We start from the raw sequence: 19,755 nt of genomic DNA, 5'->3' as shown, positions 1-19,755 counted from the left end.
CACAGTTACGAAAGCCAAGAGGGAGAGAGATTCAATTACTCTCCAAAACATTTGTAAGTTTGCAGCTTATGCTGTTTTATTCCCTTAGATGCTCCACACACCACACACCAGCCAGTGCTTTTTGCACTGCTCTTTTTCACACATCCTCTTCTTGAATAACACATTTCTATCCCATGAACATATCCTCTGCTTTCAATATCATGTCAGATTTGTTTTTAATGCAAAGAAAAACAACTCAGGAACTTTCAGCTCTTCTATACATTAGTATTATATTTCTCTGAATGCTACTGTCTGCCTGACAACTTCTTTTTTCTTTCTTAAGAATGCCACACTCTGATCCCAGTCTACTTTATATCACCTTGCCATTTGACATTATTTAATACTATCCATATGAAAGCCATTTCAACATAATAACAGGGAAATTTGCATGGACCTTATAGAGCCATATTGTAGATTGCTAAGAGGAAACAAGTCTGAATGCAGTGTTCTGAAATAACACTTGCTGAATATTCAAAATCTTTGGCTACCTGGACCTCAACTTCATTAAAGAGCTACTTTTGAGGGAGAACTTTGTCCTTTACTTGATTGGCATTTTCGTTGGTGTATTTGTTTTCTGTAACTCAAGCAACTGTGATGTAGGATAACTGCTCTGTGCCACATCCAACCCCTAGTACCAATCCTACAGTACCAGCTCTGCACGATGACAATCTCCAGGGACAGAGCCTGCTCCCCAGTATCCAAAACAAGGAAGGTGACCAGGAGAAAGGGAGCCTGGCAGCGACAGAGACACTGATCACCAGGTGTCATTCTGCCCCCTTGCCCAGCAATAGCTCGTGCTGGCTGAAGCCATTCAAAACACACATTTTCAGTAGCAGCTCCACTTTTCATGGCTCCAGTCACTTGTGCACAGCTTTCGCAATTTTGCAATTGCTCCACTGAAAGTAGAAAAATGTGCTGTCTGTCACACCATCAGCTGTTGAAACCACACTGTTTTCCATCCTATCAGCAATGGCAGGATATCAGCATTAGCCTCTCTGTTAAACCATTCTGCTGGAATATGAATTGATTTTTTCTTCTGTTTTTTTCAGAAACCTAATGCCACTAGAATCTGTAAGACAGGCTGGTTCAGGGGGGAGCCCCATCAAAGTCAGTCATCATTTCCAGAGTAACTTTGACAGTGCCTATTAATATCAGGCACATTCTGAGCAGATTACATTACTGGATGGTGATGTTGATGAAAGTGTCATTAAAGCAATAATGATGCATAAAACCCCTGATACAAAATTTCAAAATTGCTTACATAGTCCCTAGAAAATATAAAAGCCATGTAACTGGCTAAAAGTATCTTATTAGTTCAAAACAAAAATCATGACGTGTTTTTTAATGCAGGTTTTAAGACTTAACAACCATTTACTTGTATTAAGATTTTTTCCATTGAAGTTTGTGGAATTTTCCTGAATGAAATGAAGTTTCCTGAACTGGGGAAATAAAAACAAGTCATATTTGCTTCACCCAAGAAACTGAGACAGGGCACCACACATTTTCTAATGGAAATTCAAACTACACTTGTCACAGTGTGTGATAGACTGTTAAAAGATTTGGGCTTAGCTCCCAAACCATGATGAATCTGTTGTCTCCCACTGCAAGATGAGAGAGTTGGTATCAGGAGATAAGCAGACATCAACTAATTGTTACCATCTGTCAGAAGGAGGAACCCTCCAAATCAGAAGGAAGAATCAAGTTCCTAAGAAAGTCCCCCAGAAAGAGCCCGCAGGGGATGGCTGACCTCTGTTGATGGTGTAATAACTCTGCAAGAAGCAGCTCACGTAGATGACTGCCCAAGGACTTGAAGGCACAAAGGACTGTGGGAGTTGCAAAGATGTGACAGATCCCCTTGATGTCCAAGGAAAAAAAGGTCAGTGACTTCAATGGTAAAGTTATGCTATGCTGCTTTATTTTGAAGTAATAAAACTGTAGCCTGGCAGAGAAGACAGGGAAACAATGAACATTTCGGTTCTCATGAGTGTATCTGGTGCATAGCTGGGTCAGCCCAACAGCTCACACACATCCTAAATGTCTTACACACAGTTCTAACACCAAAGGGTAAGTCTACAATAAAAGGAAGTAATGATTTCCTGGTACTCATCTGCTGGTTACCTTCAGTCTACACCACCAAGTCTAAAGAAAGGCTCTCTGAGCCAAGATGAAACCTAGATTAGGCAGGCAACAGAGCTTAGAAGCCTAATGAACCAGATGATGGATTTCTCTTGAAGCATGGCAGATATACCATGATTTTTTTTTTTATAAAACTCCCTTGCATGACAGATTGTTACTGAACAGCTCCCCAAGATAAGTGGCTTTAATGATGAACTGCTGATTGTTTCATGTACAGAGAAATGAAGTGCCTTTGATAAAGAGTAGCATGGAAGAATGCAAGACCTGAGGGAAGAGAGATACAATTATCTACCTGTCCACATTTTAAAAAAGCCTTCTTGGTACTTGGAGACATTGCAAACTATAGTTATTATTTAAGAATCCAGTTTGTTTTCTTAAGTTTCACTGGTTATTGTTAATAGTAAGCCAGCTTTGCTGTTTACATCCTGACCTTACCTGTATCTCAAGTCCACTGTTTACAACACTTCGAACATAGAATCTAATGGTTATAAAACTCCCAAATGGAGCACTGTCAACTGAAATTTTCTATTTCACCTGAGGAGCCAGTTGCTGTTTGAATTTCTGTTCAACAGCAACTTTTTTACAACACAGCCCTCAGGCAGGGTCTAACAGCACAGCAGCTTGGGTGCAGAACAGCATTATTATGTGTGCTAAGCGTCCTTAAGGGAACTGCTATTTTTTAATACCCTGATTGGGTCATTTTGCAGACTAACCACCCAGCTGTACTCACACCTCCTGAGTGCCAGCCTGCTCCAGGATGAACACATAGAATTAAACATCTTGCCAACTATTTACTCCCCCAAACAACAACAACAAAATAAAAAGCCTCCAAAAACAAAAGAAAACCCAGTGACAACAAGGGATGAGTTGTTTTCGCTGCCTCTAAATACAATTATCAAAAGTACAGCCCACAATAGTTCTGTAGTAACTAAATGTCTAAAGCTGCACAATTACCAAGCTTCAAGCAGGCCTTTATATGCAGATTCAGCTCCTACATCACTCAACAATTACAGCAAGAGTCAGAAGCTCCCCAGTGAAGTCAGTCATGTTCCGTACCAGGGGAGCAGCTCTCCTTTGCCCCGGGAAGCTCCTCTGTGCAGTATCATCTACAGGGCACAGGCCTTCACAATTATTCACCATTAATATTACAGTTGCTTTAGCTGCTCCTCTGAGATCATATTTCCATTACACAAGACACCATACGAACACTGGGGGAAGTGAGACTGTGTCTTACCAAAAGAACCCAAGAGGGAGAAGCTGCAATACTGTCACTTTCTTTATAACGTCTCTTTTTTTATTAAACCTAGAACTTCAAAGGAAGCTAGCTTACCTTTGAGCCTATCCAGAAACACATCTGGAGACACTTTTCCTATTCCCACTTCATATTTTGTCGTACAATTAACGAGATTTAATAGGTCATGATAATTTTAGACAATTCATGCATTGCTTCCATGGCTGAATGAAAGCAGCTGAATAATCCTTCAAAAGACAAGTAAACCCCAAATTCATTCCAATATAATAAACACAGAAGAAACCAACTTAGAAATTAGTTTTGCCTAGTGTTGTTCACTGTTTTCTCACTGCTCACTTTTAACAATCTTGTATAACCTGATGTAACAGAAGCATTGTATAAGAAAAGCCATGCTAACAGGATGACTAAAGCACTGCTGGTGCTGAAGGACTGCATGAAGACTGGAGATATACACATTGGTTTAAAATTTAATGTCTGCTCTTTAGCAGTTAACATCCTTTTATGTCTTGACATTAATATTTAATTTTATTTTGTTTAAAAGCACTACAAACCAACTTGTTTGCTCAGTGAGAAGATTAAAGCACACTTGTTTTTATTTACTTAGGCACTGATCTGCTTTGAAGTGGAAACCCAATGAGGTCCTACCTTAAGAGTCTGCAAAAACTTCTCCTGTAGCTGAGCCGCTGGCTCGCTGCAGCCACGCTGGGGGGGAATGGAGGGCGTGAGGGGAAGTAGGCCAACGCTGCGGAAAATATCAGGGAAACCATTCCAAATTCTAAACAAGAGGGCAAAGAAAAACAAAACCAAGAACAGATGTTAGCATTGAAAGACTTATTTCACTACAGTCCTGTTATCAGCCAGCCTCTGAGACATAAATCCCACCACAAGCGCTTGACTGCTCCTGACAACAGAATTCCGTAACTTGAAGGAGAAATTTCTTTCTCCTTCCCCAAACAAGATTTCAAATTGAGATGGAGAATCAATGAGACTGGCAGTCCATTCCAGTGATAGGTGCTGCAGAGAACCAGGCTCACACACAGAGGACTCAGTGAAGCAAAAGGAAAGCTTTTGCTTTTTCTGTTCAGAGAGAACTGCAATATGAGGATTTGGCCATGTTTCCTTGCGATGGAAGTAACTCAGTGCAGGTAACAGCATGCTAGAGACTTTAAACAGATGGGACTTGGGAAGCCCCAGGGCATGGAATAACAATTATTCATTGCACAAGATGATGAAGGCAAACAAAAGGTCAAGCAAGGCAGCAGTTCCAACACAAACAGTACTACATGGCAACAGAATATAAAGAGCAAAGTGCAGAAGCAGCCATGGCTCATGAATAGAAAAGTACAGGTAAGAGGGGGGTAAAAAAGAAAGAATACAGCTGTTTGTGGATGCTCTGCTTGTTTAGCAGCAGGTATTCCAAACCTTTGAAAAATTTCATAGCAGAAGTTTGGACCTGAGCTTGAAAAGTGATGAGCACTTCACAGAAAACAGTAAGTCCCACGAGCAGACATTCTGGAGAAAGAACTCTACCCACAGTCAGTCTAATTAATTTGTTTTACAGGCCTTTTACAATGTATATCATGTTCTCCACAGTCCTCAATCCCAGTATTTCTCCTGTCCTCTTTGAAAACAAGATTCTTTGCTGATAGAGAGAAAAATGTATAGCTGAAGTGTGTTATCTCAAAAGAATTTGTGATCTTATACCAAAGAAGTGTTCACTGACACCACAAATAAATTCCAGCAGAGCTAGATACTCAATTGTCTTAATTTTCTTTTTTTCTTCTCTTTTTTAATAAATCAATATGAACATGGCACTTCGCCAGGTCTTCTGCTAAACTAGAAGAAAATAAATTCAGGAAACCGAAAAGTAAATAACAGAGTCTAAACGGATCAGCTGGAGATTGAGAAGGGAAATGAATGCTTCTATTTGGCATACAGGAAAAAAGGCATATTGGGAGTGTGACAATGCCATTTTTCATGATCAAATACTAAAGGACTCATTTTGAATTACGTGGTGTGTCTTTTCCTGCTGTGGTGTAACTGCATGTTTTGAGGGCCAAGGGCACTTTAACTAGACCTTCTCACTCCTCTTCAGAAAATAGATTAACTTCTATCTTTGTGCACATTGTTTTGGAGAACATGAGCAGTGAATAAAGAACTGGCTGTAACTGATCATCCCAGACCTAAGAAATGATGAGATGCTCTGTCACTACAGGATGATTCTACACAGCTCTTCAGTAAAAGCTGTTTATCCCCCCCCGCCTCTATTCTACACATAGGTTTACAGGCATACATATGTACATGGATACACACATTTTAATCACATATTAAAGGCAGATTTAAGACTGCAGACAGGTATAGCCAATCAAGAATGTGATGATACAATCCCATAAATTTTGGCCAAGGTACTCATTATTTAACGTTGTTATACTGCGATTCTATATAAGGGGAAAGGTCAGGTTTTTTTCTGAAGAATGTAAACCGTATCAATAATTTTTCTAAAAGCATACAAATATTTCATAACAGATGCCCATCTGGGGCCTCATCTATACACTGCCTCAAGATTTCTACCAGTCAAATTGCTGCAGTAGGAGCAGTATAATAACTTTTTTTTTTTGTAAATTACTAAGGTCAGCATGCTGCCCTTGTAGTACCTTCTTGCAATTCTTTAATGTTTCCCAGTCTTATACTTTGCAGGCTAACAAACTTGCCTAGATAGCTCTGCTCTCACGCACAAATGAAAAGTGACGAATTCACTGTGGAAACAAAAGCATCTCCCTCTGTTGAAAAATCTGAGGTTTTAGTGCTATCTTAGCTTTGTACACAATATTTAAATCTCTATCAAAAGTCCAGGTACTGCTAAACATATCTGATTTCTTACATATTGAAATCCTTCCTCAATAGGAAACCCACACCCTTATCCCCACTGTTTACCAGACTAGAGCAAGAGAAGTACGATCTAAAACTTTTCCTGGTCAGGTAAGCAGTGAGCAAAGTAAGCAAAATTGAGAAGGTAAGAAATAGGTCAATGCTGAGAGTGAGGGAGCTGCAGTCACAAGAGAGAGGCTCTTTAGAAGATGCCAGCTTCTCAAAAGTGCAACGAATACTCTCATACAGAGCACATGGAATGGGGCAACTCATAAATTAGTGTGCAGAGACACAGATATGTACCTATCTGTTTACTTGTTGAGGAGTGAAACTGGAATGCTTCACAAAAGCTGCGTACCACACCACAGTGACTTGTGATATGAGAGATGCCTGCATCTTAGCCTAGGAAGCAGGGACCCTGATGCTTGTATAAACCCCAAACAGAGAAAAGGAAAAAAAAAAAAAGAAAGAAACCAAAGAGGTTTACAAAGCCACAAGCCTCCTTGATAATATTTTTCCTTCAGACAGGCTATTCACAGCACAAAAACCTGTTCAATCCCAGAAACCCTCCTCCCACAAAACCTTGTTTTCTGGGAACATTCCAGGGGGCATGAGGGCCCCTTACACACACACACACACACACACACACACACACACACACTTTTTAAAAATAAATAATGATTTTACATTGGTATTTAGGAAAGCACAAGGCTAAAAGCTGTGGCTGCAGCCCAGAATAATTCATGCTTCCTTACATGATTCAGGTAGTACATTTCAATCGTGATTTGCTACATCCGTACTACTTGAGCTGTGAACCAGAAACTGCAGCAACACAGATGACACAGAAAGAGGCTGTGGCAATTCAGCTGAGCTCTTAGTCCGTGTTTGAGATAAAGGAACAGCAATTTATTAAAATACAGAAGAGACTGGAGTTAACAGAGCAATTTCAGAATGGGCTTATAAGCAATTGCTTTGTAATCATGTTTGAGCTTAAGTCCTTGGAAAATTTGCACACTCTTGGCATACTACTGATCCCAAGTTAACAATTCACATCGTTACTGTCTTTTCAAAGACATCATCTAACTTTTGGAGGCTGCTTATTTAATGCTAGCTCACACAAAAGCAGCAAGCTCATTAGAAATGCAGAGTGCTTGCCCTGTGAAACTGGCTTTCCTGTAGTATCTGGAAGGACAAGTCATACCAAACCTGACCACACTTGCTGAAGAAGTGGCAAAGTGGGACATTTGGGTCCTGCTTCTTGTTCTTCTACATTCTGCAAAACCTTTACTACTGATCTGTGAAGTCAATTTGAGCCTAAGTTTTCTGCACAGTTGTTTAAGGGGATAAATAGTACCCTACCACACCTATCAGGGTTTTTTGTCCCACAGGTGAACAGAGCTGTCTGTTCACTATCACCCACCATGAAGCAGCTGTCCTTCAACCTCTGGAGCCCATGGGGCACAAGAGAGTACAGGGAAGCAGTCAGCAGGAATCTTGTGCCTTCATTTCTCTAGGGAAACAGGGCTAAGCTGAGACAGAACAAATCCCATGAGGGATTCAAAGCAAATTCCTGTTTGACAGTTCTTTGCAATTTTAAACCAATTGGAGGTTTTCCATCATTACTGTGATTCACTGCAGGCCAGTAATGTTCACAAAGAAGCTCTCTGTCATTGTCTGAACAGCTACAGGGTTTGCAGCTCCTGAAAATACACATCCCATAGGACACAAATACCAGCACAAAGAAACCACCTCTATTCAAAGCACTTTCAAATCCTAAGTGAGAAATACAGATGCCCCACAAACCACAATTCCTAGGAAGCTGAACAGCTGCTGTACGATCATCATATGCTGGGACCAGGGATCCCAAACAGGTCTACGAGGGTGCTCCCACATCTTTGCCAGCTCAGAAAGGTAGAAAGAGCCACGCTGAGATGTGAGGCAGGCAAGACCTGAACTTTGGTGGCAACATCCATCCCTGCTTCTGAGGAAAATGCTTAGGAAAACCTCCCGAAAGAGAACAGAAGAGAATGTGAATCTAATGCACTGCTGAAGGCAACATTTCTAGTGCTACCAGACTCAACACAGTGGTTTCAAGCACAACATGGTATTTCCTTAGGCAGATGAATTCTTCCCTCTCCACGGAAAATCTGCGGAGGGAGAGCCAAAGCACTTCTCTAATTGCTAGGGTTTTTCCTCCCCTTATCTACTGCTCCTCAGGAAAACACCTGACTTGCTTTCATTTTCCCTTCTTTTACACCAGCCATTTTCATCTGCCATGAGATTTTCAGAGCCGAACACCATATTTACTTGTGAAAAAGGCTTACCTAAACCTGAATTTCCTTGTTGTTTCATTTGAATCTGGTAAAAAGTAGGTTACTCAAAAATACTTGCTGAAGGCATGATCCAAATTCTATTACACTTTCTTTAAAACAAACATTAAAGTGGCCCTCACCCAACAGAAATATTAACTTGACAAATTTCCATAAGAATAACGTCCAGGAATAAATGATCACAAACAGCTAACTCAATCCCCTAAACCTCCATATAAACTACACAGTATATATTTGTTAGGACTTCTGGAACACTTAGGACTAAGTCCTGGCTGAATTTCAGAGGATGCAATTAGAAGAGGAGAAAACCTCTGTAAGATGTGCACTTCTTAAGGCTGTACCAATTTATATCCACTAAAAACCATTTAACCAATTCTGTTTCCTTAAAGTTTGCTGCTAATTTTTCTAAGTGACAGGAAGAGACATAAGAGCAAGGACATAAAATCCAATTTTTATCAGGTGAATTTTATCTCAGTGATTTTTTCCACTGAACTGCTGCCACTTCATTGAAATTGCTCACCAGTAAGAATTATGTGGTTATAGCTAGAAACAAGATCTATTGTGTTTTAATTTCAGTGTTTCTGATTCTGTAGATTCTGAAATACTAATGATGTAATCACATTTGAAAGACACGTGCAAGTCATAAATTAAGGCTCAGTTAATGCAGAAGAGAATTTAATACTAAAAGACTATTGAATTTCCATCCTTACAGAAACAGTAGAAGAAACTCAACCTGTCACGGAAACATACTTTTAATGAAAATTCAATAAGCAAAAACCAGTTTTGAAGCTCTGGGAAACTCTAAGAAGACATTTCTCCCAAGATCAGCCGATACAAACAACTGAATTATTTCTTTTTGAGTCAGTCTGTACAAAAGGCAATTTTAAAACCTTTCCAACACAAAAGGGAAAAAAAAATTGCGCCTCCTGAGTTAATTCTTTTCCCTCAGCCAGAGACTAGATCCTGTGCAAACCAGCCACTAGAGGGTAGTGGTTCTCAAGCACCAACCACACACGACAGCATGTACATTTTGTGTTTTCAGGTGCTGTGGTTGACCCACACCTGCATAGAGCACGGCCTCGATGCGGTCCTTGATGTGCTGGGTGCTGCTCAGTGACACCAGGTGAGCTGTGCCGTTGGGAGGTGGCACCACCAGAGGCCCCACCAGGAAGGCAGCAGCACAGCCCAGGTAGTTGAGCAGCGAGGCGATGGCCGTGGCCGTGGCGCGCTCGTCCGGAGAAAACCACGTCGTGGAGAGGAACGGAGCCGCGTTCATCACCGTGGGCCCCGCCAGGCCGTTCAACAGCTGCCCTCCGTGAATCAGCCTGAAAGACACAACACACCGCATTTGGCCATTTGGATGACAATTGCTTGCTGGGGTTTTTAATTAAAAAGGCACGTGGCATATCAAGCGCTGGAGATGGAGCTACTGCACAAAGAAATGGAAGTGCAAAAGAAGGATATTCTATACACTAAAAGAAGCCAAATTAAATTGATTTAAAGAATTCGGAGCTACTCTGATCTCATTACCTCATACAAAAGGAGAAGCAAATGTTCTCTTCAAAGCAGGAAAGGAAAAGGGAATAAAAGGGACTTTCTTTGCAGCAAAAAGGTATCATGACAGGATATAAAAGTAGAAAAGGTGTAGTAGCAGAAAAGCTTTAAATTACAAACATTGTAAACCTGACCCTCCTGCCTGCATAAATCCCAACCGAAGATTTAAATTAGTTATGGCACATCCAAAATTGAAACACTTCAGCAAAATACTCTGCATATTTTTTCACTGCATTATTTATTTTTATTTACACACTCAAATGAGCTCTATGTGCCTACAGATGAGAAGGCTGGGCTGTTAGGGTTTCCAAGAGAGTCGTCTTCTCCAGCAATCTGGCCATTCTCAACATACTGCTGAAAGAGCCAAGTAAACCCAGATTTTTCTCGTTTTTCACACTCGTTGGGATTTAACAGATAAGACTGGTGACAGAACAGAGATAGTACTTCCAAGCAGTGAAATCTCTGCAAAATTTGGCTTAATATTAGTACAATGAACAAATATAAAAAGGACTTTTTGAAGGCTCTCCTACATGTGGAATTCAGTCAGAAATCTTCCACTTTGATTTTTCCAAAAAGTAATCAACCACGGAAGGAAAAACTTTTTTGGAATTTATATAAAAACTTCATGTCTAAAAAACAGCTAGAGAGTCACATGAGATATTGCAACCCTCCAAAGTAAATCTATTCATTGTGCAATAAAGTGGTGACAGATGATATTTTCAAATGGGTGGTGTTTTTCTAACCATAGCAGGAACTCGGTGTTATTGCTGCAAGACTTGAGTTGTGAGACATAAAAAGCTACGGCCTGAAAATAGGGAAACATAAGCCAGCATTTAGGCAATGCTTCAAGCCACAAATGGCTGAATAATGTACAGTGTAGCAGGAGTTTTTTAAAGCACACAAAGGAACACAATATGCAAAAGAAATGCCTACAGACTCTTTATTGAATTAACAAGATAGATTGCAATAGAAAGGAATAGATGCTACTGATTCTCCGTGGATTGGAAATAAAATTTTTAAACAAAATTTATAAAAAATAGACAAAAAAACCCACTATTATATATCACCTGAAGGAAACTCTTTCTGAGCTGGGACAGAAATAATATCCACTCTTATTTATAAGCAATTCAATGTCTTAGGAGGATTTTTTTTTTTTTATCCTCACACAGAAATGACAGATTTCATTACTGGTGTTGATGATGTGCTTCAGATAGACATCACCAAGGCATAGTCAGGCCTTGTCAATGCTTGTTAAACTGTCACACACACTAAACCAAAATGAAATAGTTTTAAATAAAGAAAAAGTATTATATAAACAATGCTCGGGTATTTTCCTGGAGGATAGATTACATCAATCTCCTATGGTTACTCTCCAGGGTACTCTGGATAAACCAAGGTATTCTTGTGCACTTTGGTAATTTCATTCTACTTATTTCACTACAATAAATTATTCTCAAATTTCTAAAATGTTCCAGGGTATTTGCAGAGCTACGGTACATCCCCAGAAAGAACTGAATTTCGGTAGCAAGTGAGGTAACTACTGCAACATATAATAATTTTATTTTAGTATTTCCTCCTGCTTCAAAGTGAATCTAACATTTAAATTGTGTTCTTGTTACTGTATGCTTGGAAAACCGTGTCACCACAAAACAACCTTTATAGCTTTGGGTGCCACACTACCACTTCTGTTCACTCACACCACTCTGGTATTATTGTTTCAATTCAAATATGCCTTGTCTGTAGTCATCCTAAAGGCAAATAAAACTCAGTAAAATCAGAAAGAAGTACAGTAGTTCTGCAGCACCTGTGGTCATGTAGGCACTTCACCTGATAAAAGAAGAAAAGTTTTGTAAAAAAAACCCTAAACAAACCATCAAAAGCCCCCAATTTATATATTGTGAAAATCACACACCCATATTCTTACTAAGTACTTCAGATTTAGATTATGTCTATCAAACTCCATAATCTGAATAAGGCTCTATAACCAATCTCTTTCCTCAAAGAAAGTAACAAATGTTTATTTTACTTTGCAGATCCCAAGGGAGAAAGTAGCAACTTTAGCCAGAATTTTAATTCCATGTTAGCTTTTTGTTTTTGTTGTTTTGGATTTGTTATTTTTTGGGTTTATTTTCCAAAGGGTCAGCCAATTTTGCCTCTTTCACGGTGTCTTCTGTTGGTGTTTTCCTGGCTGCTTTTTCCAGCCTTGTCCTGGCTGGTGTGCTCTGTTCACATGGATTTGCATTTTTGGCATTTATCACGCCTGACATTATCATCCAGGGTAGAGCATCTCTTATCTTCATATTGTTTAATTTCTCAAGTCCAACATATTTGAGTTAATAAACACTATTTTGAGACTAAATTGCCATCAATATACAGACTTCTACCTCAAATATCTCTGCATATGATAACAGCTTAAACCCTATTTTATCTCTTTTTCAATACTGGCTTGAATTAAGCTACTTTTTCCTGAGAAAAAGATTATTTGCATGGTTTTTCTGCTCATCCTTAACTCATTTCCCCAGAGAGGCAGGGATGAGAGATTCAAAATGCAATTCAGAGCATTTACTAAGCTGCTGCTCTGGGAGATGTATGTAGCAGCTGCTCCACCTGACAGAGAAATATGAACACAACAGCATCAGTGGCTTTTTGTGGTTTGTTACAACATCTTATCAGCACTAGATTTTGGTTTCGCAGCCCATGAGTCTCCTCTCATACACCATCAGTGCTAAAAAATGCTCCAAGACCAAGAGAGGTTTGTTTCTGCTATCCCGTGATTTTCTTCTTGTTTCTGATACTGAAAAGATACAAAGTGGAACTGGATTTCACCCACCACTATTCCAATTTCATTCTGTACAACAAGTTTTCTCTTTCCTGAGGAAAGGGATAAAAAGATAACTTTAGCTCAGGATCTTACCCAGATGGAAAAACATTTTTCAGTCTTATTACACTATCAAGTGTAATGTTCATCTGTTATTTACCCAGTGCTGTTTTCAGATGTGTTATTTATCCAATCATCATTTAATTATTTTCATGTATCAAAAAGCAGAAAGCTATTGAGGTCAAATGAGAGAAAATAACATGAGCAGAAGGCTTTTTAATCACAATCATGAAAGAGAAAACTGGAAAAAAGTTACACCAGAAATTCATTCTCAACTTACAAAATAGCTGATGACTGTAGCTTAAAGCAAAATTGGAGAAGTAAACACCTATCTAAAATATTTTGTCTCTAACTGTCTCAGTAGCCAGGTCAGGACTCATTTTGATATGTCAAGGTTTTTATACACCTGACCTCCCTGCTAATGAATTTATGTGCTCTGCCAAACTTGTAACTTGCAATTGAACATGAGCTCTTTATGAGCCCTTTTAAAGAAAAAGGCCAATTATTTGAGGACTGATAGTAAATGGTAGTGTGAAATATCACATGCCAAAGCATCACAGTAATGATTAACTTAGACATTTACATTATGTATCTATCGATCTAAGAAAATACACATATGCATGCACACATACACAGAGCTTTGCACAAAATAAAGATCACTTTTGTTCCTAAACTGGCTTCTGAACTGCAAAAATATAGTACAAGGGGAAGTTCAAATACAGCAATAGAAATTAGAGAAGAAAAGCTCTTATTGTACTATACTGTCACCTCTTCCCCAAATTTTTTTTATCAAGTCACGTTATAAATATTTAACTATGCAGTTTTCATCACCTCCTGAGAAGACTTGATCCTAATATCAGGAACTGACCTGGCTATACCTGCCTCATTCACTTCTTGCAGTCACTGTTGCAATATTCTAACAGGCAGCAAAAAGAAAACCAATGCTATAAACGCTGGAATTACAATACACTGAGCAAACTGGGTATGAAAAAAGAGAGATTACATAGGAAAAAGGTTCTAGTGACTGATGATAATACCATAGAGTTTAGATGGGAAAGCACTTCCATTTACAGTCGGCTTTATTTTTCTTTTTCTCCTTGTAAAAGTTGAAACTTCGCATGCATGGTCACAGTCACATCAGGTAGTGGATTTGTTAAGCTATTTAAAAGCTGTGTGTTACATAAATGCTTTTTCTAGGTAAAAAATCCAGACATTTAGTGTTCCTACTGCTGTGTGTCTAATGCCTGGACTTAGGAGAATTTAAAATGAAAGAAAATCTCATTAGTTTCTGTACTCTGATGGGGAAAAAAAGGCAACACTGGAGGGAGAACTACTTACTGAAAAAATTGCTTTTGATACAATGGATTTAAAACCCACAGCACTAAAATAAGTATCCAAAGCTCAGTTCTAGGATACATTAAGTGAACTTTTTCTGGGAAGACTAAGACTGGAGAAGTTGAATCAGTATTTTAGCCAATTCACAGTGTGGAAAAAGCATTTTCACCTTTTCTTTGGCAGACAACACAGTGAAGAGCAGGGCTGTCAATCCCAGCGTGTTGCTCTGACTCTCTAAACACAATGACCCCAGCTGACTGGAAAATTCAATTCCTTTGCATCTTAGGAGGACGCAGAGCTCATTTCAAGAGCCTTGAGAAGATGTGACTCTGGTGCAGGTTTTTTCATGAAACTTCTACCAAGTTTTTCCCACTCACTGCTGTGAGAATTAACTGCTTAGTCACTATTCAAACTTCTGTGCAAATACAACAAAAATATACTGCAACTCAGTTTTGCCATTGTTGGGCAAAGTGTGAGGAGCAACAAAGTCACTGAGAGTGCTTATTCTACAGGAAGACAGTGCTACAGTGTCACAGTACGTTTTCCACTTTCTATGAAGAAGTTTAGTACGTGAACTGTTGATCCTAACAATTAGCACAAAAATTCTGGATAAAAAAGTTGATGTTTTATAGAAATGGATGGCTAATATTTCTTTCACATGCCTAACAATTTCATTCACTGAAACAAGTGGATTGCTCAACTCCTGCTAATTTGGAAGACAAAATGGTTTATATAGTGATTAGCTCATTGTGGGAACTCCTGGAAGCAAATGAAAGAGACTCTTCCACTGGAGGACTTCAGAGAACTTTTGAAGTGCTACTGAATTTAGTGTCACTACATGGCAACAAAGCAAGCAAATACCTCCTACTCTACGGTGCCTATACCAATACGTGATGCAAACTACTTGCCCAGGAAAAGGCACATGAAAAGCCATGGACTCACCCACGTTATATATTAGGAGACTGATTATACCTCAGAGGGAACCAACATTAATTTTGTCAAGAATCACTTCTGATTTTTCAGAAATCAGAAGGGGAAAGAGCTTCTCCTTTAAACTCACAAAAATAAATACAACAAAAGAGCCTCCTAGAAAGTGTAACTTTTTCAGGCACTTTTAAGGATAAGAGAATTAGGGAGGTCAAATTCATACTTTACTGCAATTCACTGCTACAGAGCATGAGGAGAACCAATGCAAATTATGTTTTGTTTATACCCCAAAGAGAGCACAGTAAGGCTCTATGTCTGGAAAAAGACTGGAAAGAAAAATACCTCTGGGTAAAGCAATGAATTCATCTATTAAAAATAACGTTCTGATAGATGAATTTCATGGAAATGCACTTCCTTTCAATATTTTCATTAAATTATATATTTATACTACAAAAGCTTTCTGCCTTCTGGATATTCATGGATTGAGGCCATTAGCATTTTTTAGCTTGTTTTTGATGCATGCGACCATTGATATGTGGAATAATTTAAAGCTGTTTTTTCCCCATCAGTAAGAAATATTATTACAGGCAGAAAGTCTGAGTCACTGTTTGGTACATTATCTCCAGAAATAGAATGAAAAAGAAAAGAGAAAAACTTAGAAATGCACATTTAGCCATTTTCATCAGGAATTAGGCTCATGTTTTACCCCTGTATGAACCATGGACTCAGCACAGTCAGTCAGACCATTATGGGAGTGGAGCTGGAAGGGGTCACAGCATCTCCATCCCAGGCATCCCAGCCTCATGCCTCTTCTCCCACACTTAAAGAAAACAGCATACACATTTACAGTGGTCTAAAAGATAGTGAGTTTTGGGGTTAAATTTAAAGGACTGGAAAATCAGAGTTTCTCCAGCACTCATTACTGAGAGCCTGCTGAGAGAGACAAGTATTTGCAAGGAAAGGAAGCAGCAATCTCAGGCCAAGAGCCTGAGGTGTCCATCAGACATCCTGACAGAGGAGAGGGATGAGGTGGGTGTACGAGACCCCTTGGCACTGTGGTGACAAATTCCCTTGCATCCTTACACTATGTTATTGTGCAGCCATCACACTTGTCACACAGCTGTGTGTGAGGGGGTGGTTCTTCACTTTATCCAGGTTTGAAAGATAAGGGCACATAAAGTCAAAGCTGAGAGGTTTTTTTATTAAAACTTATGTTTTCTGGTTTTTCTTTTAAAATTAACCAACTCCACAAACCCATTAGTGAAAGAATAAATATTTAAAGCAAAACTAATAGAGGACATGCTCATCAAATATGAACAGACCTGAAGTACACAACATTGTAAACATCAAGTAGGCAATTACATTATGGGTTAATGAGGCAAAACATACTGAAAAAATTATCAGGGAAGTACACCAAGACTGGCTTCTATTTGGGCTGCTGTGGGAGAAAGCTGATTAAGATTATTTAATACAAAAGAGGTCCTAAGTAGGATTTTTAGTAAAAGAGTAAGCGTGTACAAGAGATGCAGCAAATCGAGGAATGGGATAAACAAGACCTATTTAAATATTCCTGAATAATTTTTCTTAAGTGAGTGAAAGAGCAAGAGGGTGTTTTGATTATAATGTAGCAACTTCAATATAAATTTGATTAATACGAATTCTTTAAGGACAGAAATTAACCACCATAATATGAGTCACAAACCAAGGCAAAGAGCTCAGTGTGATTAAAAAATTAAAAATGTTCTACAGTTAAGGATACCACCTGCCATTATATGAGATGAAGCTAAATATCCCACAGAGAATATAAATTCTCTTCCCTTCCAGAACAGGCTTGCACTAACTGAGGCTGTAGAAGTGCTGCCCACTAAATACTGCTGCAATACCAAGCCCTTTCTGAGTTTTTTTAAATTAATTTACAAGAATTTACACAGGGCTGTAAATTGCTAATTCAGCAGCCACGCTGGCTGCAGGTGGATGACACGCACTGTGCCACGGCCAAAGTCCAGGACATAAGCAAAAGGAAAAGAGTATTTATGACCAGAACTGTCAAGTCATGTCCCTTTTCCACTAAAGCTGATCCAGCTGAAGGAGAAACTACTTTGGCTGCCCCTGGAGTGGTGGTGCTGATCAGGAGCTGCTGGTCCATCACAGGACATGTGGCTCACAGGAGCAGTGGCAGGCAGGACCACTGGGTAGCCAGAGGGACATTAAATCACCCCCCATCACCATTAACAAATAAGCAAAGCTGGAAAAAATCATTATCACTTAAGAACACAGGACCTCTAATCTAAAACAAATGCTTTGGAGCAGAGGTTAAAAAAAACCCCGTGTACAAGATGAAGCTCTTGGTGCAAGTAATAAAAACAAGATAAAATGTTAAGTTACAGGGGCATAAAAATAAATATTCCCCATGTGAACCTACTCATGAATGACCCGTTTCCTTTTTTCCCCACTTTCCTGTTTTTCTGATGCCATGGATTAACCCAGCTCAGCTTCCCCCACCACTGCAGCACAAACCAGCACCATCAGCATCTGGCAAGTGCTCTATCTTAACATTTTCCCCTTCTGCTTGCTGAGCTACAGCACACAAACAGGTATGTTTATTCATCTTTCTGCTCTCAGACCCTCACTTTAGATTAAATCCTTTTTTCATTTCCCTTCCCCGGTGAGGTAGGGAGCACAGAACACTCAGCACACTCTGTCTTTATTTCTTACAGGCTGATTTGTCTACCATCCTCTCCTAACAGGCTCTTCTCATTCCCTAGAACACTTTAATTCCTCTTCTCCACAGATGTTTCACTTTGGGTTGTTTGGGGTTTTTTGAGCACAGAAGTGTGTTCAGTATTACCAGGGAATATGGGAATCCTAGAATGTCTTTCCTTTATTGAAATAACCTCTTCCAAGATGCCCCTTTGCATTTTTCATGCATAAAAATGGTGGCTTATAGCAGTCTTAGGATCTTAGGATCAAATAATGAGATGATCCCATTCATTCTTTCAGGGACAGAAAAGGGGAAAATGTGGAACTATTAAAGGGAAAGTCTAACAAGAGTAACATATAAACTGGGTTGCCATTAGCTGACAGAACCAAAATGTACCAAAGATGCGCTTAGAGTGAATCTTCAAACATAGTAAAGGAAAGAGTTTACAACAACATATCTAAGGGTAAGAGAAATATTCAAAATCCTAAGAAGTGGTAATATTAACAAAAACACCCATTTACAGAATCTACCAGCTATCAGCGTGTCTCCTATAAACGACTGTGTAAACAACCACTCTGTTTCCACTCTAATTCTCTGTGCTATTTTGCTGGATTCCCAACAAACATTTTAGTGGTACTTGCTGCCAAGGAGCATCCTCTCACTGCCATGATTCAAGGTCTTCAATAACTACTTATCTGTTGTGAAATCTAATGTGAAGGACAAACACTACCAGCCCACAGCATAACAAGTTCTAATAAATTGCTTAATTAATGCGTTCAATACAAATGACAAATTATGTTACATCCTTTACTTCCATGTCTTTAATTATCCTGTCTTTCAAAACATTTTAAGAAGTCTTACATCACACAATCAGTTTTAAAAGCCAAAGATTTATGGCTGTGGGCTGATTTCATCGTTTTATTTCCTTCTTTTTTATACGCTTTAGCTCATACAGCTTTTTGTCTAGATTTAAGATCTAAGATCTATGTAAATCTATTCCTAAACAGAGAATACAAGGTAAATATGAATTGATATGTGGAGTGAAAAAAACAACTCTGATTTAGTCTACAAAAAAATGGCCTCCTAGTAAAGTTAATGTTCAGGATAAAATAACCAAATCCTAAAAGAGCCTAATGAAAATATTTACTTAGTGACAAGAAGGTGTCAGAAAGAAAAGGACTGGATAAAATGTAAGAAAAAAAGCACTAGTGATATTCTTGTAACCTCCAGGAAAGCGAACAAGATCCAGGACAGGTACAATTTGGTAACATCTTTTTTTCCTTTATGTTCTATATAGTGTATTTTAACTGTGAACTAAATAAACAGGTGTGGCAAATGAAGTTTTCATAACGCTTAGAAAAGAATAATAAATTTGGCATCAAATTTACTGTCATACATCTGGCACATATGACAAACCCAGAAGCGCATGGTACGTAAGAAAAATTCTTTTTAATGTCCTTGTCTGTATGATAGACTCATTAACCTCATAGGTTACTGGGCTGGGGAGGAAAACAGGTGAAAGCATATGGGTATATGAGAAGGACTTTATTAGTCCACGTAAAGGATGGATCCCCCACGCAAGTTCTCACTTCAACGTTTTCACCATGTACTCCCACTTCAGCTCGTACTGAATTTATGCAGTTCTGGCATGGATTTCCAGTAAAATTTTAGGTCACACACTGGCAAAGAACAAAAATTCACCATAGAAAATTCACAGCTGTTTCAAGAGACACAC

The 19,755-nt window shown here is 38.9% G+C and overlaps 1 protein-coding gene across 1 annotated transcript in view; it reads right to left on the bottom strand.

Annotated features, from left to right (window-relative positions):
* The window catches only part of SLC49A4 (solute carrier family 49 member 4), a 70,661-nt gene that overhangs the window by 27,931 nt on the left and 22,975 nt on the right, over nucleotides 1–19,755 (bottom strand). Inside the window, exons 3-4 of the mRNA XM_014871839.2 lie at nucleotides 9,688–9,950; nucleotides 4,073–4,202 (exon numbers count right to left, since the gene is read on the bottom strand). Coding sequence (XP_014727325.2) covers nucleotides 4,073–4,202; nucleotides 9,688–9,950 — 393 coding nt within the window. The remainder of the gene's footprint in view (nucleotides 1–4,072; nucleotides 4,203–9,687; nucleotides 9,951–19,755) is intronic.

The sequence above is a fragment of the Sturnus vulgaris genome, chromosome 7 (genome assembly GCF_052056855.1).
Source record: "Sturnus vulgaris isolate bStuVul1 chromosome 7, bStuVul1.hap1, whole genome shotgun sequence".
Taxonomy (NCBI): Eukaryota; Metazoa; Chordata; class Aves; order Passeriformes; family Sturnidae; genus Sturnus; species Sturnus vulgaris.
Note: the sequence above shows the minus strand (reverse complement) of the source record. Positions and strands in the feature narration are given on the sequence as shown.